Consider the following 20,610-nt stretch of genomic DNA (forward strand, 5'->3'; position numbering starts at 1 on the left):
TGCTTTCCTGAGATGCAACGGATGAATGTTCAATGGGGCCCCGGGATTGCACACTTGATTGCGGAGCGATCACAAAACCAAATCAAGCTGGGGACAAAGAAAGGACAGATTGGCCAATGGAACGATATGAATTGAGTGACAGGTGAAGGATGAACGGAGCGAGGGACCAACAGATGAGAGATAAGACAGCCAGGTAGATGGAGAGTTGTATATATTTATATATTGACTGACAGCGTGGTGGTTGGCTAGACAGAGACAGGTGGAAAAATTGATGGACAGACAGACGGAAAGACAAACAGGTGAATGGATGGATCAATAGTGAGACAGAGGGACAGACTAGATAAATAGAGAACATCTATCAGCCTATTATCAGTTCAACGTGAGTGAAGGAAGGTTCCTTCATTCCTTCACTTTCATCCAAAAATCAAGGTCAACAATTTTCGGACTCCCCCCTGCTCCCCTAATACAACCCGCCCCCACCCCAACCGTTGGAGACACTTCATTAAAGAAGGACCACTTAGTCACAAGTCGAATCGATCTTCCTCCCGGCTGCCCTCCATCGCTCATGTGACGGAGCACCTTTCACGCCTCCTGAATAAAGTTACCTCAGCCTCCTGGTGCAGATGGGATGATTGTCGTGAAAGAAAAAAAAAGTGTGCGAGAATGCGTATGGAAAAGCACAGCGGCCCCCGCCCCTCTCCCTCCCAAAAAGACAGATAGATTTCTATGGAGGAAGATTAATATTGGACAAATTAAAACTTATTTAGGGGAGGCAAGGAAAGGCAGCTATGCTTTTATTGCACATTGGGCTGACTTTACTTCCGTGCAGCGTAACGGCTAAATAATGATCCACCATGTTTGCTTTGATTCCCGGGCTCCACTAGCTGACCCGAGTCCATAAACTTGAATATAAGCTGCTTCTTGTACTGTGATGAGGTGAGAAAACCTGATTGCAATGCATCAAAAAGCGCAGTCCGAGTTCAAGATACTATCAAGCGGATTAAAAGACACTTGATTATTTTCTGTCACTCAACTCCAATTTCACAATCGTTTTTGGAAAAAAGTGAGCCAAGACAGTTCGTTGATGCTTTAAACCGCCGACTTGTTTCCGCGACACCATTTTGATCAATTGTGTCAAATTCTGACATGCCGTTAGTTATCCGTGGATGGCTTGGTCTCTGGCAAATTAGTTCTAGATCAATATGACACCTCTGTAGCGATGACTGATGGAGGCAGTTATATGGAGCGACGTCGTACTTATAGAGCTCAGATTGTTGGGAATAATTGAAATTGTGATCTGATTGGGTATTATTTCTACTTGTGCGCGTGTATATACTTATATATACCAATGTATGTATATATGACTAATGAGGTGGCCAGTGAGTGCATTTGAGTATTGGTGAACTGGTTTTGGTCAAATATTCTACCGGCTGTAGCCTCACTCAACAGAATGAAGTTTCACTTCACGGTTTGATCAGCTGAGAAAGGTGTTTCAAAGCCCAACCCCCCTTTTTTTTCTTCTTTACTGACTGGTGTGTGTGGCACCTCAGGTACCTTATATTTGTGGAGTGAGTGCACTAGTTCCAACAAGCACACTGGATCCAACACGAGGCACTTTCTTTGACACGGAGGGCAAATCATATCCGCATCAGTTGTATCAGGTAGTCCAACATCGCCCCCCTCTGGTGGGAAGAAAAATAGCACGCAGCGTGAACGATAACTGGACATTGTCGGAGGATCAGTGAGAACGCCCGAATTATAACAAATACTCCTACAAGTGTAAAAAGTACAAATAAAAAAGGCCTAAAATATCCTCCACTATACAAAATTAAAAAGTAAAAGACATTTTTTAAACTCAATCAAACACAAATAGCTTTACTAACGTGAATGAATTAAGTCAAACAAAATGCAAAATTAGGAACGCTAACACCTGGACAAACATACACTACATTCCTTGGATGAGATTCTTGACACATTTGGAGAACCTACGCCTATCTCAACAAAAAAAATATGTGTTCCCCGGTCTAATGAAAGAGGCAAAACATGCAATAGTGGCCAGCACATCTGCCTGACGATTCTGGTTTGAATCTCCGTTGCTGCCTTCCCGAGTGGAAGTTGGGGCGTGCTCCAGCTCACCCTACAATAAGGGTGATAGGAAATTGATGGACAAATCAATAAATAAGAGCATGAACTGTATAGGATTTGCGCGACATGAGTGCGTTATTAACAACTGCTACCTGACTGTGACCCATTAATTAGCAACCCATTAATAATGGATGGCCGGATTTAAATTTTTTTTATCCGTGTGCACTTCCTGAGGGTGGTCCAGTTGATCTGTTGTGGCTTGGCAATGGTTATAAATAGAGACCATGCAAACTACCAGATGATGAACAGAAAATCTCCTTTGGATGACTTATACCACTACAGACAAAAAAACCCCCAAACAAACTCACGAGTAATGTAATAATTTTTGGATGGATAAAACAAATGAGATTTTGTTGTTTTATCTGCGAGCCAGATGCAATCATCAAAAGGGCCACACCTGGGCTCGCGAGCCCCTTGTTCCCGACCCTTGATCTGAGTTTTCAAGCCAAGCGCAGAACATTGGACCGTAGTAATCAAAGGTAATGACTTTTTAATGCTTGCAATCCATTGCTAGCACCACAAGGAAACTCACACTGTAAACAGAGGGAGGAGGGTCAGAGGTAGGCTGAATCCACTACGGGAGATCAATCCAAAGAAGTGTGCTGCAAAGTGTTGCCTGGGAGGAAAAGAACAATCTGGGGAAGAGTGAGGGAGCAGGAGAGGCTAGCTTGTGATCCAAAGTATACCACATCAAGGAACAGGCACAATAGTGGTTATTGATCAGGTGACATAATTCTGACCAACTGTGAGCTCTGGAATGTTATACGTTTTGCTCCCATTCAGACAAATGCTGGGAAACTTTTTCAATCTACAGGAAGGACTCAAGAGGTGGGGAAATCGATTACAAAATTTAATCCGGGATATGATAAATATACAGAAATGAGTGATGCGAAAATCTTTGGCTTTCGTTCCCATGTCTGTGGCCCAGATCTCGCGAAAATGTCTAAACAGGGGTGGTGGTGGGGCGGGAGGCAGGACGATGAGACCAGCAGCCCAGTTGGTCCTGGGCTGCTGGAATAAAAAATGTAAACAAGGAGAACTCCTGCTAAAATTGAGCAAAGGGTGGAAAAAGAAAAGAAAAGAAAAAAAGAACAGTAGGACATTATTTTTCCAAACTGAAACATGTTGGTTTCAGAGTTTAAGTGTTGTTACTAATATGAAAAGGCAAAGCGGCATACTTTTGTCATTGCTTATATAATATATCGAATACAGTCCATCTTTCACTTGCTTGCTCAAACCAGCTGACCAACCCGTGAAAACTTCATCGCCACCTTTCACGCACCCTGTAACCTGATAACACGAGAAGCCGTCCACTGTAGTAATTGATGTGCCTCAAAAGGTTAATAGCTTATCTGGTAAATTATATCTGAAAACATTTGCACTGTACATAAATAACGGTGTAGATGTTCTTTTTTTTTTAATCATGGGATGCATAGTCCCTGTTCTACCCCCCTACCCCAACAAACAAAAATAAAACAACAACAACAACAAAAAAGAATTTGGCTTTTTCGTGCAGCAGGCTGCAACTTTATGGTTAGATTTTTTTCCCTCTATTTTTTTTTTTTAAACAGACTGCACATACCTTATTCCCCTTTAATGTCTGGCAATGATTAAACAGACTTCCTCTTTTACTGTACAACACGCACACACACTTTTTTTTATTTGTGTCCTTTCGAGGCTGATTTCTGGTTTCAAAGTGGCTTTTAACACATTGGCGCTGTGGATTCTTTACGCGTGCGTCACTGGTCTGTCACAACCAGTTAAGGCCGCACAAACGAACAACGTGTGGGACATTTGTGTCATTAGCAGTCTTGCCATATGAAGATGTCTCAAACCTAAAGCTCTTCTTTTAAATATTCCTTTTAATTGGTATGCCTGAAAATGATTTGTCCTGACATATAAGCGGCACTTAAAACATATGCCGTTTTAGTGTGCATCGATAAACAATAAAGTGCAAAAGTATTTGGGTTAAAAGATTAATCTTTGTGATAATCCCTGTTGGTTTGTGATCCAGTCCGCGAGGGACCGGACGTGTAGATGAGATGACAACGGTCCAAAATGTCCATCCGCGTTTGGAGTTAACCTCAGATGTTTCCAGTTTGCTCTCAAGTCGCCCAAGACGGTGGGGGAAGGGGAGGGGGGGTGTTTGGAGCCCTACTTCTCATCCACCACAATGATTTCTTCGGGGATCTTCTCCTCCGAGTCGGAGCAGTCGGACAGCTTGTCCAAGTACTCCATGTCTTCGAAGCGCTCGGCCACGCACTGCGCTGTCAGGCGGGCTTCCGGATCGTGGTCCCAGCAGTCGTCGATGGAGGAACAGACCAACTGGATGCCCTGCGGGGGGCAGAATTGAGCAATCATGCAGTCAGTCCCCGGTGGTGGGTGACTTCATACTTGATCAGATTTATAACTAAATCAATCAAACCATATATATAAATAAATAAAGAATCCTACAGGAAATAATAGTAAATACTGTATTGGTGTTCCACAATCACATCGAAAATTAAAAACTTGAATCATCGGCTAATTTATTTTTATATTCTTTGCTTCATTTCAAGTGTAAAAATAAGTCAACAACAAAACCTTTCAACAATCTGGAACTAATGTTGAATGATAAGAGTGGAAGAAAAACATCGTTTGACAACGCAATAAAAATAAATAAATACATAAATGTATAAATACACATTTATTTACTCTATATACATTTATTTTTTTTTTTACACTTGAAATGAAGCTTAGAATATAAAAATAAATTAGCCGATGATCCAAGTTTTTAATTACATAAATAGAAACAAGTTACACAGACTGTGGCTATTTTAGAGGCTGTTGGCTATAACAGCCCCGCTCATTGACCACACGCGACTCTCTTTCGGCGGCAGAAAGACGATCTGTGCGTCGCCTGTCAGCCACAGGTACATAAGAAACGCCTAACACAGTTGCGGGATTTTAGGGAAGGCTTTTAGATGCAGTGTCTGTATCAGCGCAGTTTATTGCATCAGTAGCCTGTAAAACATTCACCACGGGAGGAATGTCAACAATCACAATGGGCAGGGAAACCACCGTAAGTAATATGGATACACACCTGACTGCTAACACTTCAATATCCGGCCAGAAGACACAATCCTTCATCGAAATGTCCCGGGTCGCGCCATCTGTTGCTCCCCTCACATACCAACTTTCCCCTCCCTCTTTCTTGTCTGGCGGCTCTCGCTGCAATTCCTATCCGCCCACACCAACTGGAAGGCAGCTAATCTTACAGTAGTGGTCCTGTGGTATGCTGACATGCGGCCACATCTGAATGAAACCGTGGGGAAAAGCCCCCAAACTGCAATCCCGCTCTGTCAAGAGTACTTCTTGTCAAGGAGAATATGTTTTATGAGGCACCGGACCCCTCAAACATGACGCGTGATTGCAGTTGCCAATTTGAATGTCCTACAAATTCAATTTTGATGTGTGTGTGTGTGTGTGTGTGTGTGTGTGTGCTCGGGGCGTTGCCTCTTACTGTGTGGTTGATCCAGCTGTTGGGAATCTCAGGTCTTCCTCTGTCTCGGAGCACGCTGTCCTTCATGCTCTCTACACAAGGGTGCTCCCTTAAATTTCCAAAGGGAGGCTCATACTCTTTTACCTCTGTTTGAAAGACAACAAAAACACAATTTTTTTTAAAAGCATTTTTTTCCCCTGCCACTTGGTAAAGAGGCACAAAATCATGACCGGTGCCACAATTATAAAAATCCAATCCAAGAGCCGTATCAGCTATTCGTACCCTTCAAATTTTTTTTTTAAAAATCTCAGTTTTGATCGACACTTTCCCAGGAGGAGTGAACCCTTTCGTGCACGCTTCTAACCTGAGAACATGCAAAGCTGTCCACTATAGTAGCTGCTTTCCCGACAACCCTTTTCAGTCTTTAAATGGAAAAACGTTAACATTCCGCACAGTGCATTCTCATTTGAATCTGGATAACTGATTGTTGAGTTGCAAACATGGCCGCCTGATTGTGACCAGCGCGCATCTTGCCTCAAAGACATTTGACTTCAACTTTGATTTAATGAATATGTGGATCTGTAATTTTTCTGAAAGACAATCAAGGAAATGTAGTCAAACTGTCAAGTAAATGACAACAGTGTTTGTATTAAAAAAAAAAAATGGAAGGTGTGCGGGCGCCTCGGAACCTGCCGATAAATCTCGCTACAACCGCTGCAGCTGAGAGAAGAACATGCAGGCGAATTGTTTTATTCATAAAAAAGTTGAGACAACAAACACGTGATGCATTTAACGGTACATTCGCACGGTCTACAGATTCCCCCGTCGCCTCGTTATCTCGTTGAGATTATTGTTTGACCACACGTAGCGAAGCGCTTTGTTGGCGGCGGCACGCCGAAAACAAACCGCACGTACGGCATGTGAAATCTTTACAGCGCCCTTTGCATTTATTTCACCGTTTTGGTTGATTTTTCTAGACGAGCCAAAGTGGTGACTGACACGGTACAGGGCGGACCTCGTAAAAGGGATCACGACAACACTGCCTGTTTCCCCAAAGTCTGTGTGAGTCATCCACTAATCCACTCCCGTCCCCTGCGACCTTTCATCATGAAACCGGAGAGACCGTGATGCTCGTTTTGTATCCTTCGCAGCCATTTAACTAATAATATGTAAATATACGTCAACGGAGCATTTCCACGTTTGGTATCAACATAGCCTAACTTAGACTGATACGAGCGCGAACCTTGCCACCCCCTCTTCTCACACACATTAAAAAAATAAATAAATACAATTACACAAAAGGGCCGCCACGCCCTCTAGCACTGACAGCGTTGGTGATTTGACATCTGGAGAGCAGCTGCCCTGAACCTCTCCTCCTCAACTCCAGTTTGGCCCAATCGCTCCCTCCAGGGACTCGAGGCATTTCTGTCTACCGCCTCATGCTCAACTCGAGCTCCACCATGATCCCCTTCCAGGCCCCACCCGTGAGAGGAACGCCTTCAGAGGTTTTCCAAGCCCTAAATCCGTACTGGCTAAATTATACGGGAGATATTTTGTAGGAAATAAAAAGGGCCTCAGAGTTAGCATTTCTGTCTCTTGGAGGAGCGTTCCGTCATGCTGGATCCCTTCTAATGCGGCGGATATTTCATGTTATCGTTGGGAGGAAAAATAAACACAAAAATGTCTCACAAAAAACATTCCTTGATGGTCAACAAGATCAATAAGTCAGTAGTGATACATATCGTTTTCAGCAGACGGGAGACTGAACGAGTGGCCAACCACCGACACGGCATTGGCTGTTCAAAATGGCCGCCGCGTGTTTCATACCGAGAGTTGATTACCTATAGAATGAACGAATAAAAACAGCGCTGAAATGCTTTCTCGACATCATCACATTTAATAATACCAATGGAAGATTTTTTTTTTGGGGGGGGGGGGGGGGGAAGCTGTCATTTCCCGGAGTCCTTTTCAAACACGGCGTCAGTGGAAACCTTTAAATCTGAATACCCCTGAGATTCGGAACGCAATTATTTCGGGAGGACTACGTCTGTAAGTGTCAACTGAAAAATCCCTCGCGTGTGATATCACGAGTGATGTCAGTGAGCACGAAGGCATTGAGACTCTGGGTGTGTGCACTTTGCCGTTGGGCAACATTTAATCCAAAGGAAGGGCCAGTCACACAAAAGGGTTGCTCGGAAGACTTTTGCAATCTGCCTATATTAGTCAACCAAGTGTCAGTTTTTTTTTAACATTAAAAAAATAATAAATTAAAAAATGGACAACTGCGTGCTTCGCGCCTGGCAGATCTCAGATCACAGCAAAGGAGACGCACGAGCTGGGACAGAATGGCCATGTGGCCGCCTGTCACCGAGGCTCGGGGGTACTGATCCGACATCTGTCGCCCAGAGACACACAAGACGGGCTGGTGGCATCGGAAGCAGGCGCTACGCAGAACTTCCGTGGTTAAAAAAAATTGAGGGATGCGCACGCCTGCAGACGCGCGTTTTGACTGCAGTTTGGTGTTGAAGTTTTATGTTGAGAGGGAAAAAAATTCATCCGTGCGGTATGTCACACATATGTTAAGCACATTTGACAATAAAGTTGTATTCAATTCTTTTTTTTTTTCCTGAGAGCAACACGTACAGAAGGTATCAGCTAACATGATCTTCCCTACAAGTCTTGTGACTCACCCCCTTATTCATTCCGCTATTGAAACAATTTGTCGACGTGGCTGAACAAAAAAAAAAAAAAAAACAAGGCTGGACAAGTTTGGGTGATGATCTTTAACCATTTCAAACATCTTGCAAAAAGTCAGCTCGAAACACACTGGCAGCTCGAGGCAACTTCAATTCTCTTCCGTTTTCATGACCTGGAGGTGTTAATGGCCACTTGTGTATGTGTGTAGTGTATTTTAAAAATATATATATTTTAAATGCTGGCCGAGTCTGCCCTCAATCATTATTCTGGTTCTGCTTTCCATCCCGTTGGAAAAACTGTCGTCTCGTCCTCCTTGTGAGCCCGCGTTGGCATGAGTAAATCTCTCTCGAGTGTTTCCATTGCAGTCGGGTGGGGGTGGGGGCGGGGTAATGAACCGCGGCATCACCTGCCTCGGGGTAGGAAGTACTTGAGAGACGGTGTGCAAAGATACGCGAGGATATATAGAGAAGCGGTCAGGTTTAGGAGCGCGGACTGACGTGGTGTACGGAAATAATGCGGCTTCCCAATAACTGCAAGTCCTAAATGCCGCGCAACGGAAGAGTTAGTCAGTGAGTCAGAAATACACGATATGGATAGGAAGAGGAGATGTCAAGTGAGTGAGTGTCGAGTCAAACTCACGCTCGCGTGGAGATTAAAAAAAAAAAATTTAATATAGCCACGAGCATCTGGTCAGTCACGACAGGCAAGAATTCTGTCTGGACTTCTTGCAGCGAGACAAGGCATCCGCAAATAAAGACGTCTATACTTACACGGTCGTGAAGTCGAGATAAAAAAACAGTCAGTCTTGGGCTTATGCAAAAACAGGAAATGGCCGATTTTATTTTCAAAGTCTACCCGCAGAGCGCACATATTCTTGTACTTGGGAAGAAAAAAAAACCCAAGTGGGATTGTGGGCTACTTTGGCCTGTTGGGTTACGCGACTTGTGCAATACACTTCAAGAACCCCCATGGGGGAATGTCTGTGTGTGTGTGTGTGTGTGTGTGTGGGTGGGGGAGCAAAACAGGAAAAGAAGTCAAGGAGAAACCAGTTTTCAATAACAGCGTTGACACAATGGAGACAGGGGGCAATCACGGGCTTGTAGAGATTTTGAAGGGGGAAGCGAAAACAAATAACTGAGGGCCGGCAAGAAAAAGAGCCGTACGGCTCGCTCGGAGATAATCGTCCATTTCTATTATTTGCACGTATCCTGACCTTGTTTTTTCAACTGGACGACAAACAGACAGAAAGGGGCAGCATCAAGCCTCGAGACCGCCTCAAGGATCCGATTTTGCGCTCACGTCACGACGTTCACATTGATCCCGTATACGTTTAATCGGAAATCGATTTGCTTTGACAGGGCGCGAGCTTGTCATCGGCGTCTGGTTGATAGCTTACCTCCGATAGCGCTGCACCTGGAAATCATCTCCCACAGAACGAGCGCCATGGAATACACGTCGGCCTGTTTAAAGGACTCGATGTTTTCCAAGTTGATCCTGGACTCCAGCACCTCCGGCGCCATGTACCTGGCGGTCCCCACCTGAGAACGAAAGACGATAAGAAAAGTGTTCAAAATATGAATATTAACTCATTCAGTAGCAGCCAATTCTGGACCAAGCCTGAAAAGACGTTTAAAAACGTCTTTGGGAGTGAATGAGTTCCCAAGTTTTGTGGAAATGCAAGAGCTTTGTTCGAATTTGACCAACATCGATTAAAATGAAGTTGCCGAGATGGACGTTGACGTCAGGCGGCGTGTAAAACCGAAGATATTGTCGTCTTCCGTAGTACATTTTCTGTCTCGCAAGTATGAGGATGAGCCAACGGCATGTGGCCTGATAGCAATTTGTCTTTTTTCACCTTTTGAAGGAGGCCAATTTCCTCACAAAGCGCACTCAGCCATTTGGGGCTGTAAATTAGCTTGCTAGCTTGTCCGCACTCTGCTGTTTGGGGCTGTGAGTTAGCTTGCTAGCTTGTCCGCACTCTGCTGTTTGGGGCTGTAAGTTAGCTTGCTAGCTTGTCCGCACTCTGCTGTTTGGGGCTGTAAGTTAGCTTGCTAGCTTCTCCGCACTCTGCTGTTTGGGGCTGTAAGTTAGCTCGCTAGCTTGTCCGGATAACGACCCCCCAAGTTATCAATAAACTTTTAAAATTTGGCTTCACGTTGTGTATGTAAACGCTGTCGCGGTCACTCCTCCACAGAGAAAAAAACCCCATCTTCCTCTGTAACTCCTTGTGGATCCAAAACCTTCTCAATTTGCTTCTTTTTCTTTTGAATCTTGTAACCATCACCGGAACCGCAAACGGAAGAAAAGTCATTCAACTGATTTCAACCGCGATGAAGACGGTCAGGCGGCCAAAGTGGCAAACAAGAAAAAGGTTTACCTGTCCACTGTTTGCTAACTCATCCACAGAGAGGGAATTGTCCAGCCGGAGCGCCAGGCCAAAGTCACACAGGCAGCAGGTCAGGTCACCCTTCACGAGTATGTTGGAGCTCTTAATGTCCCTGTGCGCAATCGGCACTTTGTAGCGGCCGCACGACGTGTGGTCGCTGTGCAGGTGAGCCAATCCGCTGGCGAGCGAGCCTCCCAGCAACCACAAGTCGTGCCAGCTGACAATATGGTGGGTCAAGTAATCTTGGAGGTTTCCCCTCGGCTGGTACGCGGTGATCAGCCAGTACTGTCTCTGTAGTTTCCTCTCCTCGGCCGTCAGGAAGTGGAGCACGTTTTCGTGCCTCAGGTCGGCATCCGAGAAAATGTCCTTCTCGTTCTTCCAGGACGCGTACTCCTCGTAGGAGAAAATCTTGACCGCCACGGTCTCGAAACCCTGCTCGTCGCTGACGGAGGAGCCCTGCTTGAGTTTGGCTTTGTAAACTTCGGCAAAGCGACCTTTGCCCACCTGGATGTCCAGCTCGATTGGCAACAGCTCCGTATTGTGGTTGAGGTTGTTGGCGAGCGTGGAGCTGCTGTCGGAGCCTTCGTCGTCCCCCATGATGGCGTGAGCGTCGCCGAAGTCCAGAGGCGTGCCTTTCTTGCGCTTGGCGTTGGCCCTGCGCTGGCGGTACACTCGATAACAGTAGAACGAAGTAATGACCACGATCGCCATGACCAGAAGAGGAACCAGGCTCACTAGGATGACGGCCACCTGCGAATCCACGTCTGAGATGCACACAGAAAAAAAACAAGAACAAGATGAACCCAAGAAGGCTTGAGAAATTTATTTCCATTTTTAAATTGATCCCGTAACTGTGAATGCAAAAGTGCTTCAGCCAAGACAACTTTGAAAACTCTGCAGAATGTCGCATTTATATTAAATTACATTTGTAAACGGGATTTCTTTTCTTTTTTTAAACCCCGGAGAACCCAAGAACCCTTTTCTTCTTTGGAAAATGATGAATTTTACATTAAATGACTGCTATATGTTCACTGAACACCAAAATATATGTTTTTCCCCCCCAAATATTTAATGCTTTAATCCTAATTTAGGATTAGGGCCAAATTTGACCCTTTGGGATTTAAGGGTAGCATTTAAATTGCAGAATTTATAGGGGCCAAATTTGACCCCGTGGATTCTCCAGTTTTAATGACGGTACAAGTTTGCATCGCTTACGGGGAGAAACGTTATTCAAATTCAAGCAAACAAAAGTTTGAACAATCTTTTAGAAAGGACTGGGATGCCATTTTGAGGGTCCGCTGTGGTGCTCGTGTAATTGGTGTCCAAAAAAGAACGATGCTCTTAAAGTCACACGAGAATAACAAACGGGGAAAGACAAAGCAGCAGTTACGACCTCAAGTGATCCTTTGTACATTCAAAGTTTATCTCAATTCTGTAGTATTCTCAATGGTTTTTTTTTTTTTTTTTTTTTGACTGAAACGTCGTCTCTGGCTGGAAAAATGTCTTCCCAAGAAGGATGCTCCATGACAAAAACCCTTTCCTGATAAGACAGATTCCAAGGCATCTTTACGGGCTGCCAATAAGAAAGGCGGAACGTGAGCCGTCCCTGAGGAATGTCTGATGTCTCAGGGAGTTAAAGTTAGTGTTGAAACCGCAGAGGCAAAGTGCTCCAAACCATGACCCAGCCAACCACATATTGTGTCGCTTCATAGTTCATGTCTGAGGCTTCAAATTTGGAAAGTCTCGTGTCTGGGGAGCTGAGCTATGGTTGAGGCAAAAAAAAAAAAAAGAAAATGGGGAACCTTTACAATTGTGCCCTTTTTATGGTGCGGTTTCTAAATAAGACACTTAAAAAAAAAACGGTATCTCCAGACATGCGCAGAAACGTCAATTTTTGTGAAAGCCAAAAGCGGTGAATGTGAGTTGAGAAGCGAGTGTTGCTGTGAGGCGCAGAAGCTGTGTCAATAAGGGGAGGGGGAAGTATTGGGGAGGGCATCTCGTCGCTTGCCTCGCCAAGCTCCCTGCTTCGCACTCACTCTTTTTTTTTTTTTCAAAACAGGAAACCACATGTCTGAAATCCTCAACATGGCCCCCAGATGGCTTGTTTGGATTTTCAGCGGGGGGAGAAGCCATTCCTCACAACAAACCTGTTGCTGTACCTGACCGGGACTGCCTTAAAACCTTTATTTCATCACATAGAAGGCTCGGGTGGATCGGATTCTTCAACTTACGGGCGTTAAAGATGATCCGTTCGTTGCACTCGTCCTCAGAGCAAGAGCACATGAAGAACGACGAGCCCATGCCCTTCCTTTCTTTCATCTCGCACTTGCTGTTGTTGTAGTCATCCAGGACCAGGCCATACAGCTTGTGGGCCGGGTTGTGGCAGACGGTGTCAAACGTGACGTTGTCGTCTTTCTTCCTCCTTGTGAGCAGACAAATAATCAATGTAAAAAAAAAGTCCCGCCGAGGTGACGGCGATTGATGATTTTGCGTTGTCATATTCATCGTCTCGGTTGACGTCCGCTCCAAGAAAAGGAACGCGGGCGGATCCTCACCAAATAGCGACACACACGTCGTCGTCATGTGTGCAGATGGAGGTGATGTCACATTCCACCTTGCAGCTTCCTCGACCGGCGCAGCTGGTCGGTTGCACGTCGCAAAACTTGCACAGTCTTCGCATCTTGATGATGTACGAATCTGGGGAAGAAAAAGACAAAGGTTTGATTTAAAAAAAAAATAATAATTGAGTTAAAATGACACAGTGTAAAGGAAAAGGAACACTTTTTTTGTAATCCAATCTTAGCCTCCACCGCCTTGGCTCTTGTTCTGACTTGACTTTACCAGCCGACAGACATGATTGCGGCGGAGCGCCTGAGGGTTCGATCATTATCGTGGAGACAAATCCGAGACAGCCGAGAACAAAGCAGACATGGATGCATCCCCTCATTCGTCATGCATACCAGCTCAGAAAGTTAAAAAAAACAAAAAACAGTCAGTCAGTCGAGTGAAAATGTGTTGGGCCACCTCAGACTGTCAAAATACCGGTCCAAATAAAAAAGGACAGTAGTAACTATCCATCTGAAACCTCCATTTGGGATTTGGTGGCGAGTGACTGGAAGATGCTAACAAAATACTTGACAAGACTCTTTAAAGTAAGATCAGACATTTTCAAAAGGTATGAAACAATCTGAGCAATTGGGACTCCCCTTCAGATTGAATCGTGGAGTGAGGAAATCATCAAGAGTGCTCTGAAGTAACTCCATCTGCAAGGCGGAGTATGAGGGGAAAAATGTGACCGTATTGCCACAGCAAAAATCACAAGGCGCACAACCGCAGGAAATTGAACCTGCTCTATTGCATGAGTCTGAAATTTGGCCAAATTACAAAATATTTGTGAACTCTGGTCTACAGAATTCAATTCCAAAAGTGGAAGTCATACCATATAAGTATAAATATAAGTACCTGTATATTTAGAAGGACAATTCCTCAGTTCTGTGTAAAACACATTTTTGATTGTTTCTCATGTAATTACATGAAAGTGATTTTGTTTTTGTTAGCTGTAACCATATAGTCAACACCGCAGGGGAAAAAAACCCCCATTAAATATCCCACTGGGTGTGTCTTCAGAATATACAGTGATGTTTAATTGATTGAATTGAACTAGGGCAGGGCGGCCCGGTAGCCCAGTGGTTAGCACGTGGGCTTCACAGTGCAGAGGTACCGGGTTCGATTCCAGCTCCGGCCTCCCTTTGTGGAGTTTGCATGTTCTCCCCGGGCCTGCGTGGGTTTTCTCCGGGTGCTCCGGTTTCCTCCCACATTCCAAAAAAAATATGCATAGCAGGCTGATTGAACACTCTAAATTGTCCCTAGGTGTGAGTGTGAGCGTGGATGGTTGTTCGTCTATGTGTGCCCTGCGATTGGCTGGCAACCGATTCAGGGTGTCCCCCGCCTACTGCCCGGAGACGGCTGGGATGGGCTCCAGCACCCCCCGCGACCCTAGTGAGGATCAAGCGGTACGGAAGATGAATGAATGAATGAATGAACTAGGGCATTGAAATAAAATGCCAAGCACAGCATAATTAATAGCAAGAAAAAGAGGCAGAGAAGGACCGCTGACTCAAATTTCCGTTGTTCTGATTTTTCATTAGGACCTCATGTTAGCAGACTCGTTCGCTGAAACGACATGGTTTGTTTGATCATTTTGGTGTTGAAATACAATGTCAAACTCTTTGCTTTGTTCAACTGGGAGTGACAAATGGTGATTTTTTTTCGTTGCCTCAAAGTGATGTTATGTGATGGTCTCTCACTTCTTTTTTTTTTGGACAGAGCATGAGAACAAGCAGTAAGGGATACTTTAAAAAATGTTTTCATGAGTTTGACAAGTATGCTTGAAGCATTTGGCAGGGGGAAAAATAAAATTAAATATTTTCAGCCTATCTATAGAAAGAGTTATACTTAGCGCTTGTTGGTCTGGAAAATATCAATAAAAAATAGTGGTTCACTGTCCCCCTTATTTAATGGGCTAGAATAAATTTTTAACATGCACCTCATCATCAGTGCACTATTATTGTTGGACAGTCTTGAAATGCTGTATATCTTGAGCGAAGAAGGTGAAAGAAGCCCCTTGCTGGGAAGAAGCTCGATGTCTGTTTGGACATGCCTGACTTGACAACTGGCAGGCATACCTGTCAACTCATACGGTTTAGCCATAGTTCATACGGATTTTGTGGTGCATCTTACATATATGGCCGTATCGCAAAAATCATACGGATTCTGAAAAATTTTCCCCAACAGGTAGTTCCGTTTGTTTTTGCCCAGAATGGTGCTAGTCTACTCGAATGCTTTCATTTCCAAAGTAAATATGAATGGATGCTGTAACTTCGAGCCGATGGGTCAGCATTCGGAGTTGGTGAAAAAAACTAACGCAGGAATACAACTCTGAACACAGTAATGCCACTAAGTAGAATGATGATTAGACATTAACCAGACATATTATGGAGATCTACAATAAATATCATTGAAAATTTCGTGTTTTTTTTCTGCCGATATTTTGACATAAAATGCGTTGGTATGTTATAAGGATTTCTTGTACTTTATGAGGATTTCTTTTTGGTAGTTTATACAGGTTGGCGCTCTGAAAAGTTGACAGGTATGGGCAGGAGGGAAAGTTGGTGAGTTTGTGTGTGTGCGTGCCACAAAAGCACTCTTTGTCAGTATTCAGGGTGGAGTTAACACAGCGGTTTGCTGCTGCAGAAATACTGTGCAACCTGCAGCGAGAAAGAAGAGAGCCCTCTGCATCCTCTTCCTGGCTACTCGAAGACAGACAGATGCACACACAAAAGGGACAAAGCAAGATCTTGCTGCTTTAAGTGCTCTTATGTTGACACAGTATTAAACTTTTGGCCCTCCGGAACGAACTTTTTTTTTTACATCAACTCCACGAGCTAGCCGTTTGACAGTAATTCCGGTGGGATTGGGCGGCGTTTTCGAGTTGTGGTTAAGGGTTTGAGGGGGTGTTCATGCCTGAGTACTGGCGTTAGATAATTGTATAATTAGCGCGACCCCTTTCAAAAAAAAAAAGAAAGAAAAAGACCGTGTCATTTCAACACCGCGGGGTGGCTTTGGAGAGGCCGAGTGATTGTAATTGTCACCCGGGGATACGTCTAATTGCAGGGAGAGGGGAGGCGTGAGACAGATGAAAGCACAAGACTGTCTTCCCTCAGCGGGGGCTTGCTCGACCTGTAAGCAACGCGGCCAGCAACACCAAAGATGGACATATCCGTGTACGGGTCCGCCCCGTGGAACTTATATCGTTACTTTAAAAGACACGAAAAACTTGTGTAAAGTAAAGACGCCCCCCCCCCCCCCCCCAGTCGTCTTGAACGCCATTCGGGGATAAAACAATGAGAAAGACGGCACGTCAAACACCTGTGGGGCGGGAGTGAAAAAGTCAACGTTTGGCTTTTCCAAAAGAGATAAACGAGAGTAAAATGAACTTTGGCGGACGTTAAAAAAAGCAAAAAAACGACACTTCTGGACAGTAAGTCAAACTTACCCGCCCGCTCGAGCACAATACTACCACAGAGTATCGCTCCACACCAGAAAGCGGAAAAGCGAAGTAGCTCCATGAAGAAACGGACAATGCCCCCCTCTCTTTCTCATTAATTAGCCGAAGCTTTGACCAAGGAGTTAATATCCAGACTCAAGCGAACTTTCTTCGGTCCGCTTGTTGCTCTCTCCCCCCCCCCTTCAGCTGCTGTGTGAGAGTAAACACAACTGGGCAGGACGAACCCTATATGACTCACTCACTGTACGAGCACTTTTCATGAAACAGGAAATCTTCTGAGGGGTTGGACATTTTTTTTTCTTCTCTTCCTCCCCCTTTAGTCATGCTCGTGTGGCTCCCAAACGTCTTGAAGCATATCATTAGGAGGCGAAGACCCGGCAGGGCAAAACTTGAAATGACATGTTCACAAATAACTCGGGGAGGGGGGGGGGGGGGGGGGGGTGTTACACTTAGTGACTGCACATTATGTGCAGCGTCTTTTAGTTTTCAGAACTTTTCCTAAATTACTTACAAAATAGAGTAGTAGTTTAATGGGAGGGTCGCATCCATCTGCAGTTTTTGTAATCTAAATCAAGGTAAGCAATTTAAATGATGTAGGGGGGCACCATTTTTCATTGGGGGGTTGAGGGGCACATGGACTTCCTGACCAGATGTTTGACAAAAATGGACACATGTGCATACATGCAAAATACGTGCTCTTAATGTGTCTTCCTTTTACATATCCCCAAGCAAGAACAAAAGAGCCACTATTCAGCAACAAAGAGTTTGAAGCAAACAAAAGACTGCCACATATGGTGATTAAAAAAAAAAGTTGGTGCAAAGGGCTCTCTTGCAGAAAAATGACCATTCATGGACGGCACAAAACTGCCGAAGAGCAAATCCACATCAAGTGCAAAAATCATTCCAGGCACAAACACACACACACACACACAAAAAGTCAACTCGGTTGCTTTGGGACTACGGCTGAAAACTAGCATTTAGGCTAAATCCGGCACATTTACACCGTTTATTCTTGTGTTGATTAATGTGCTCTGTCCCAATGAAAATAAATAAACAAAAAATTTTGCTTTGTTTAATAAGAATCTTGCTGAAGGACACAAACCTGCAACTTTCAAAAAGAGTCAAACTGTAACCTCTTATTTGTAGAGTGGGACTAAAACTAAAGTTGTATTCAACTGAGGTCATACAGGATGTCATTTGACCCCTATTTATTTTTTTAATATGCCTCTAAAATGTTGGAATTTTAATCGCCGACTTACAGTACATGAGACGTGCAGCACATCACGCGTGAACTCGGCATACCTTGCGAGACCTCACTTCAGTGAGCGGCTAAGGATTAACTCTGGAGTTAACCCTGATCACCAATTTGTTTTTTTTTTCTCCCCTTCCCTTTACTTTTTTGTGTTATCTTGTACTACGTACTCCGGATTAACCAGCCCTAATCATGTTCGGAGATGAATAACTTGACGAAAAGGTGACTTTGAAATTGAACAAATACCCTCGTATTTGTTTAAAAAGAAGCACTAGCAGTTTGGTGCGCACTTTTGAAATATCGATTCTCAAATGACCTTTAATTATATGCGATTGTTAATCAATATTTTATCTGTGGGGATAGTTTGATCATGTTAATCAACTGTTAGCAATGATTTCTTAAGGTTAAAAAAAAGACATCAATATGCAAACATTTTCAACTAACTCTCTGCAAGTGGACGTTTTCAAGCGCCCACTTTTACACCAATCACAGGAAGTCACTTTGGCCCATCACTGGCGAGCTATTTTTAGAACATGCCCCCCCTGAGCTACTCATGTTGTCGTTGGGGCAACCTGCTACCCTCGCATGTTTAGTTTGATCTAATCTGTAGTGTGGCTTGAATACTCTAAATTGTACTAACCCCCCCCCCCCCCCCCCCCCCCCCACACAAAAGTCCCTATCTAGTGGGGAACTGCAGCCCACAATAAATAGCAGATAAGCGTCCAAAATTAAAAGCTGCAAGTCATTTCTTTATTTTCCTTGTCTTATTTTTTTTTTTTTTCTCAGTTGAGTCACCGGTGGGCTACAGTGGTGTGACGCAAGACTATTTACGCAGTCGAGGTGGCTCTCGTCATCCGGCTGATCCACACCGCTTGGGGAAATGCAAACCAGATTGGGATTTTACTATTCTCAAGCCTACTGTGGGCAAACATGGTGGAAACACCGAATACGTGACATTCATCACTCGCACGCTTCCGAAAAGACTTGCCAGACTTGATCAAGATGTGACAGAAAGTCGTGAGCGTCTCCTCTTATCGCAGAGACTTTTAGTGTCCCTTTCATGCTCCCTTTAACCTGATAACACGATAAACTGTCCGTTGTAGTAACCGTTGTGGCCTGAAAGGATTAAATAGACTCATTTGAAGTCTGCTGTGATCCCCAATATTTTCCCGTCATTATCGCGTTGGTGTTTTTTTTTTTTTTCGGGGGGGGCTCTGCATACTTGAACACTGATGTCAGGTTTCACTCGTGACCTCGTGACCCCCACAGCTTGTCACTCTCCACACAGGACATCCTCTTGCTCCTTTCACCCTCTTATGCCTCACTCAGCCTCTTCTTATTGATTTTGGTGAGCCTGTTTGAGAAAAAAAAAACATTCAGAGCACATGAAAATCACCTTTTCACTCTTTCCACATTACTTGCCGGGGAATCTGTGTGTGGGCCGCAGGGGTGTGTGCGCAGGTTGTGCTCGCTAGAGCGCGTCTGCCACGTACTGCAAGATGGGGTCCAAGCCACAAGGTGGAGATCCGTCCGCACCGTGAGCCCAAAACAACCATTCCTCACTGACCTGAGAAAAAATATCGGACGCCATTGAGAGAGAGAGAAGCTTTTTGACTAAGAGAGCCATGAAAGCAAAACATTTGGAAATATATTTCAGTGAGAGCCATATATATATGAACTGTATTTTAAAAGTGAATTCAACAAAATGTCAGTATAATAAGCTTCTGAATGTATTCTTTTAAATTATTTTGAGATAATACTCATCATTAATGGTAAAGATCCAGCAAAGCTAGCGGAATTATAGTCGGTTGTTCTCTCCACAAAGGCGAATCCTTCGCTCCATTCATCCTTTGGTGTATCTCACTTGTCATCTTTTTTTTTCCTTTTCGCCATCTTATTCGTCGAAGGATTAGCTCTGAGCTAATGACCGAGCGAGTTGATTCAAAAGGGGGCGTTTACCCATTTACCGAGCTACGGCTAACTTACGCTAGTATCATCCAATCAAAATTGCTCCTGTTGGCAACTGCAGCCCTGAACAGGACGTGAACAGTGAAAAATCTACGAATGGATTAAACAGGCGAGAATATTTTGTTTTATCTGCGAGCCAGATGCAATCATCAAAAGAGCCACACCTGGCTCGCGAGCCCTAGGTTCGAGACCCCTGCCATCGTGTAACAACCTCCTTTTCACTCGCTTCAAATGACCTTATTAGCAAACACAACACTTACCAGTTTTTTAAAAACATGAGTTGATGTGTTGCCTTTCGCTTTCCCTTTTTTTTTTTTTAAATTTCCACCTCATTGCACAAACATAGATAAACTAAATCGAGATAAAACATCCTGAGTGGTATTATGTACAATAGCAGGTGCTTGGCATTCTCACTAAGCTCCTTTGGCTGAGTGGAAAAACAAACAAGAGAAACTTGATGACAAATCTCTGGACACGTGCCTTCAGGTCATTTGGATGGCAAATAAGTACTGTGGGCGACACACACACACATACACACACACACACACACACACACACACACACACACACACATACAAAGGCATACTGAAATATCATGTTTTGCACTAACATCT

The 20,610-nt window shown here is 44.2% G+C and overlaps 1 protein-coding gene and 1 long non-coding RNA gene across 2 annotated transcripts; both read right to left on the bottom strand.

Annotated features, from left to right (window-relative positions):
- Nucleotides 1-1,751: 1,751 nt before the first annotated feature.
- Nucleotides 1,752-20,192, bottom strand: LOC127605069 (uncharacterized). The gene is made up of 2 exons (XR_007963450.1): nucleotides 20,161-20,192; nucleotides 1,752-2,542 (listed from the first exon to the last, which is right to left on the bottom strand). It is a non-coding gene; the product is annotated as an uncharacterized LOC127605069 (long non-coding RNA).
- tgfbr2b (transforming growth factor beta receptor 2b) lies at nucleotides 2,975-17,131 on the bottom strand. Its single transcript, XM_052072575.1, has 7 exons — nucleotides 16,765-17,131; nucleotides 13,265-13,406; nucleotides 12,941-13,131; nucleotides 10,701-11,473; nucleotides 9,720-9,861; nucleotides 5,648-5,772; nucleotides 2,975-4,479 (listed from the first exon to the last, which is right to left on the bottom strand). Exons 1-7 carry the CDS (start codon nucleotides 16,835-16,837, stop codon nucleotides 4,300-4,302), a joined length of 1,626 nt encoding a protein of 541 aa, XP_051928535.1. The 5' UTR covers nucleotides 16,838-17,131; the 3' UTR covers nucleotides 2,975-4,299.
- Nucleotides 20,193-20,610: the final 418 nt, after the last annotated feature.

The sequence above is a fragment of the Hippocampus zosterae genome, chromosome 7 (assembly GCF_025434085.1).
Source record: "Hippocampus zosterae strain Florida chromosome 7, ASM2543408v3, whole genome shotgun sequence".
Lineage (NCBI taxonomy): Eukaryota > Metazoa > Chordata > Actinopteri > Syngnathiformes > Syngnathidae > Hippocampus > Hippocampus zosterae.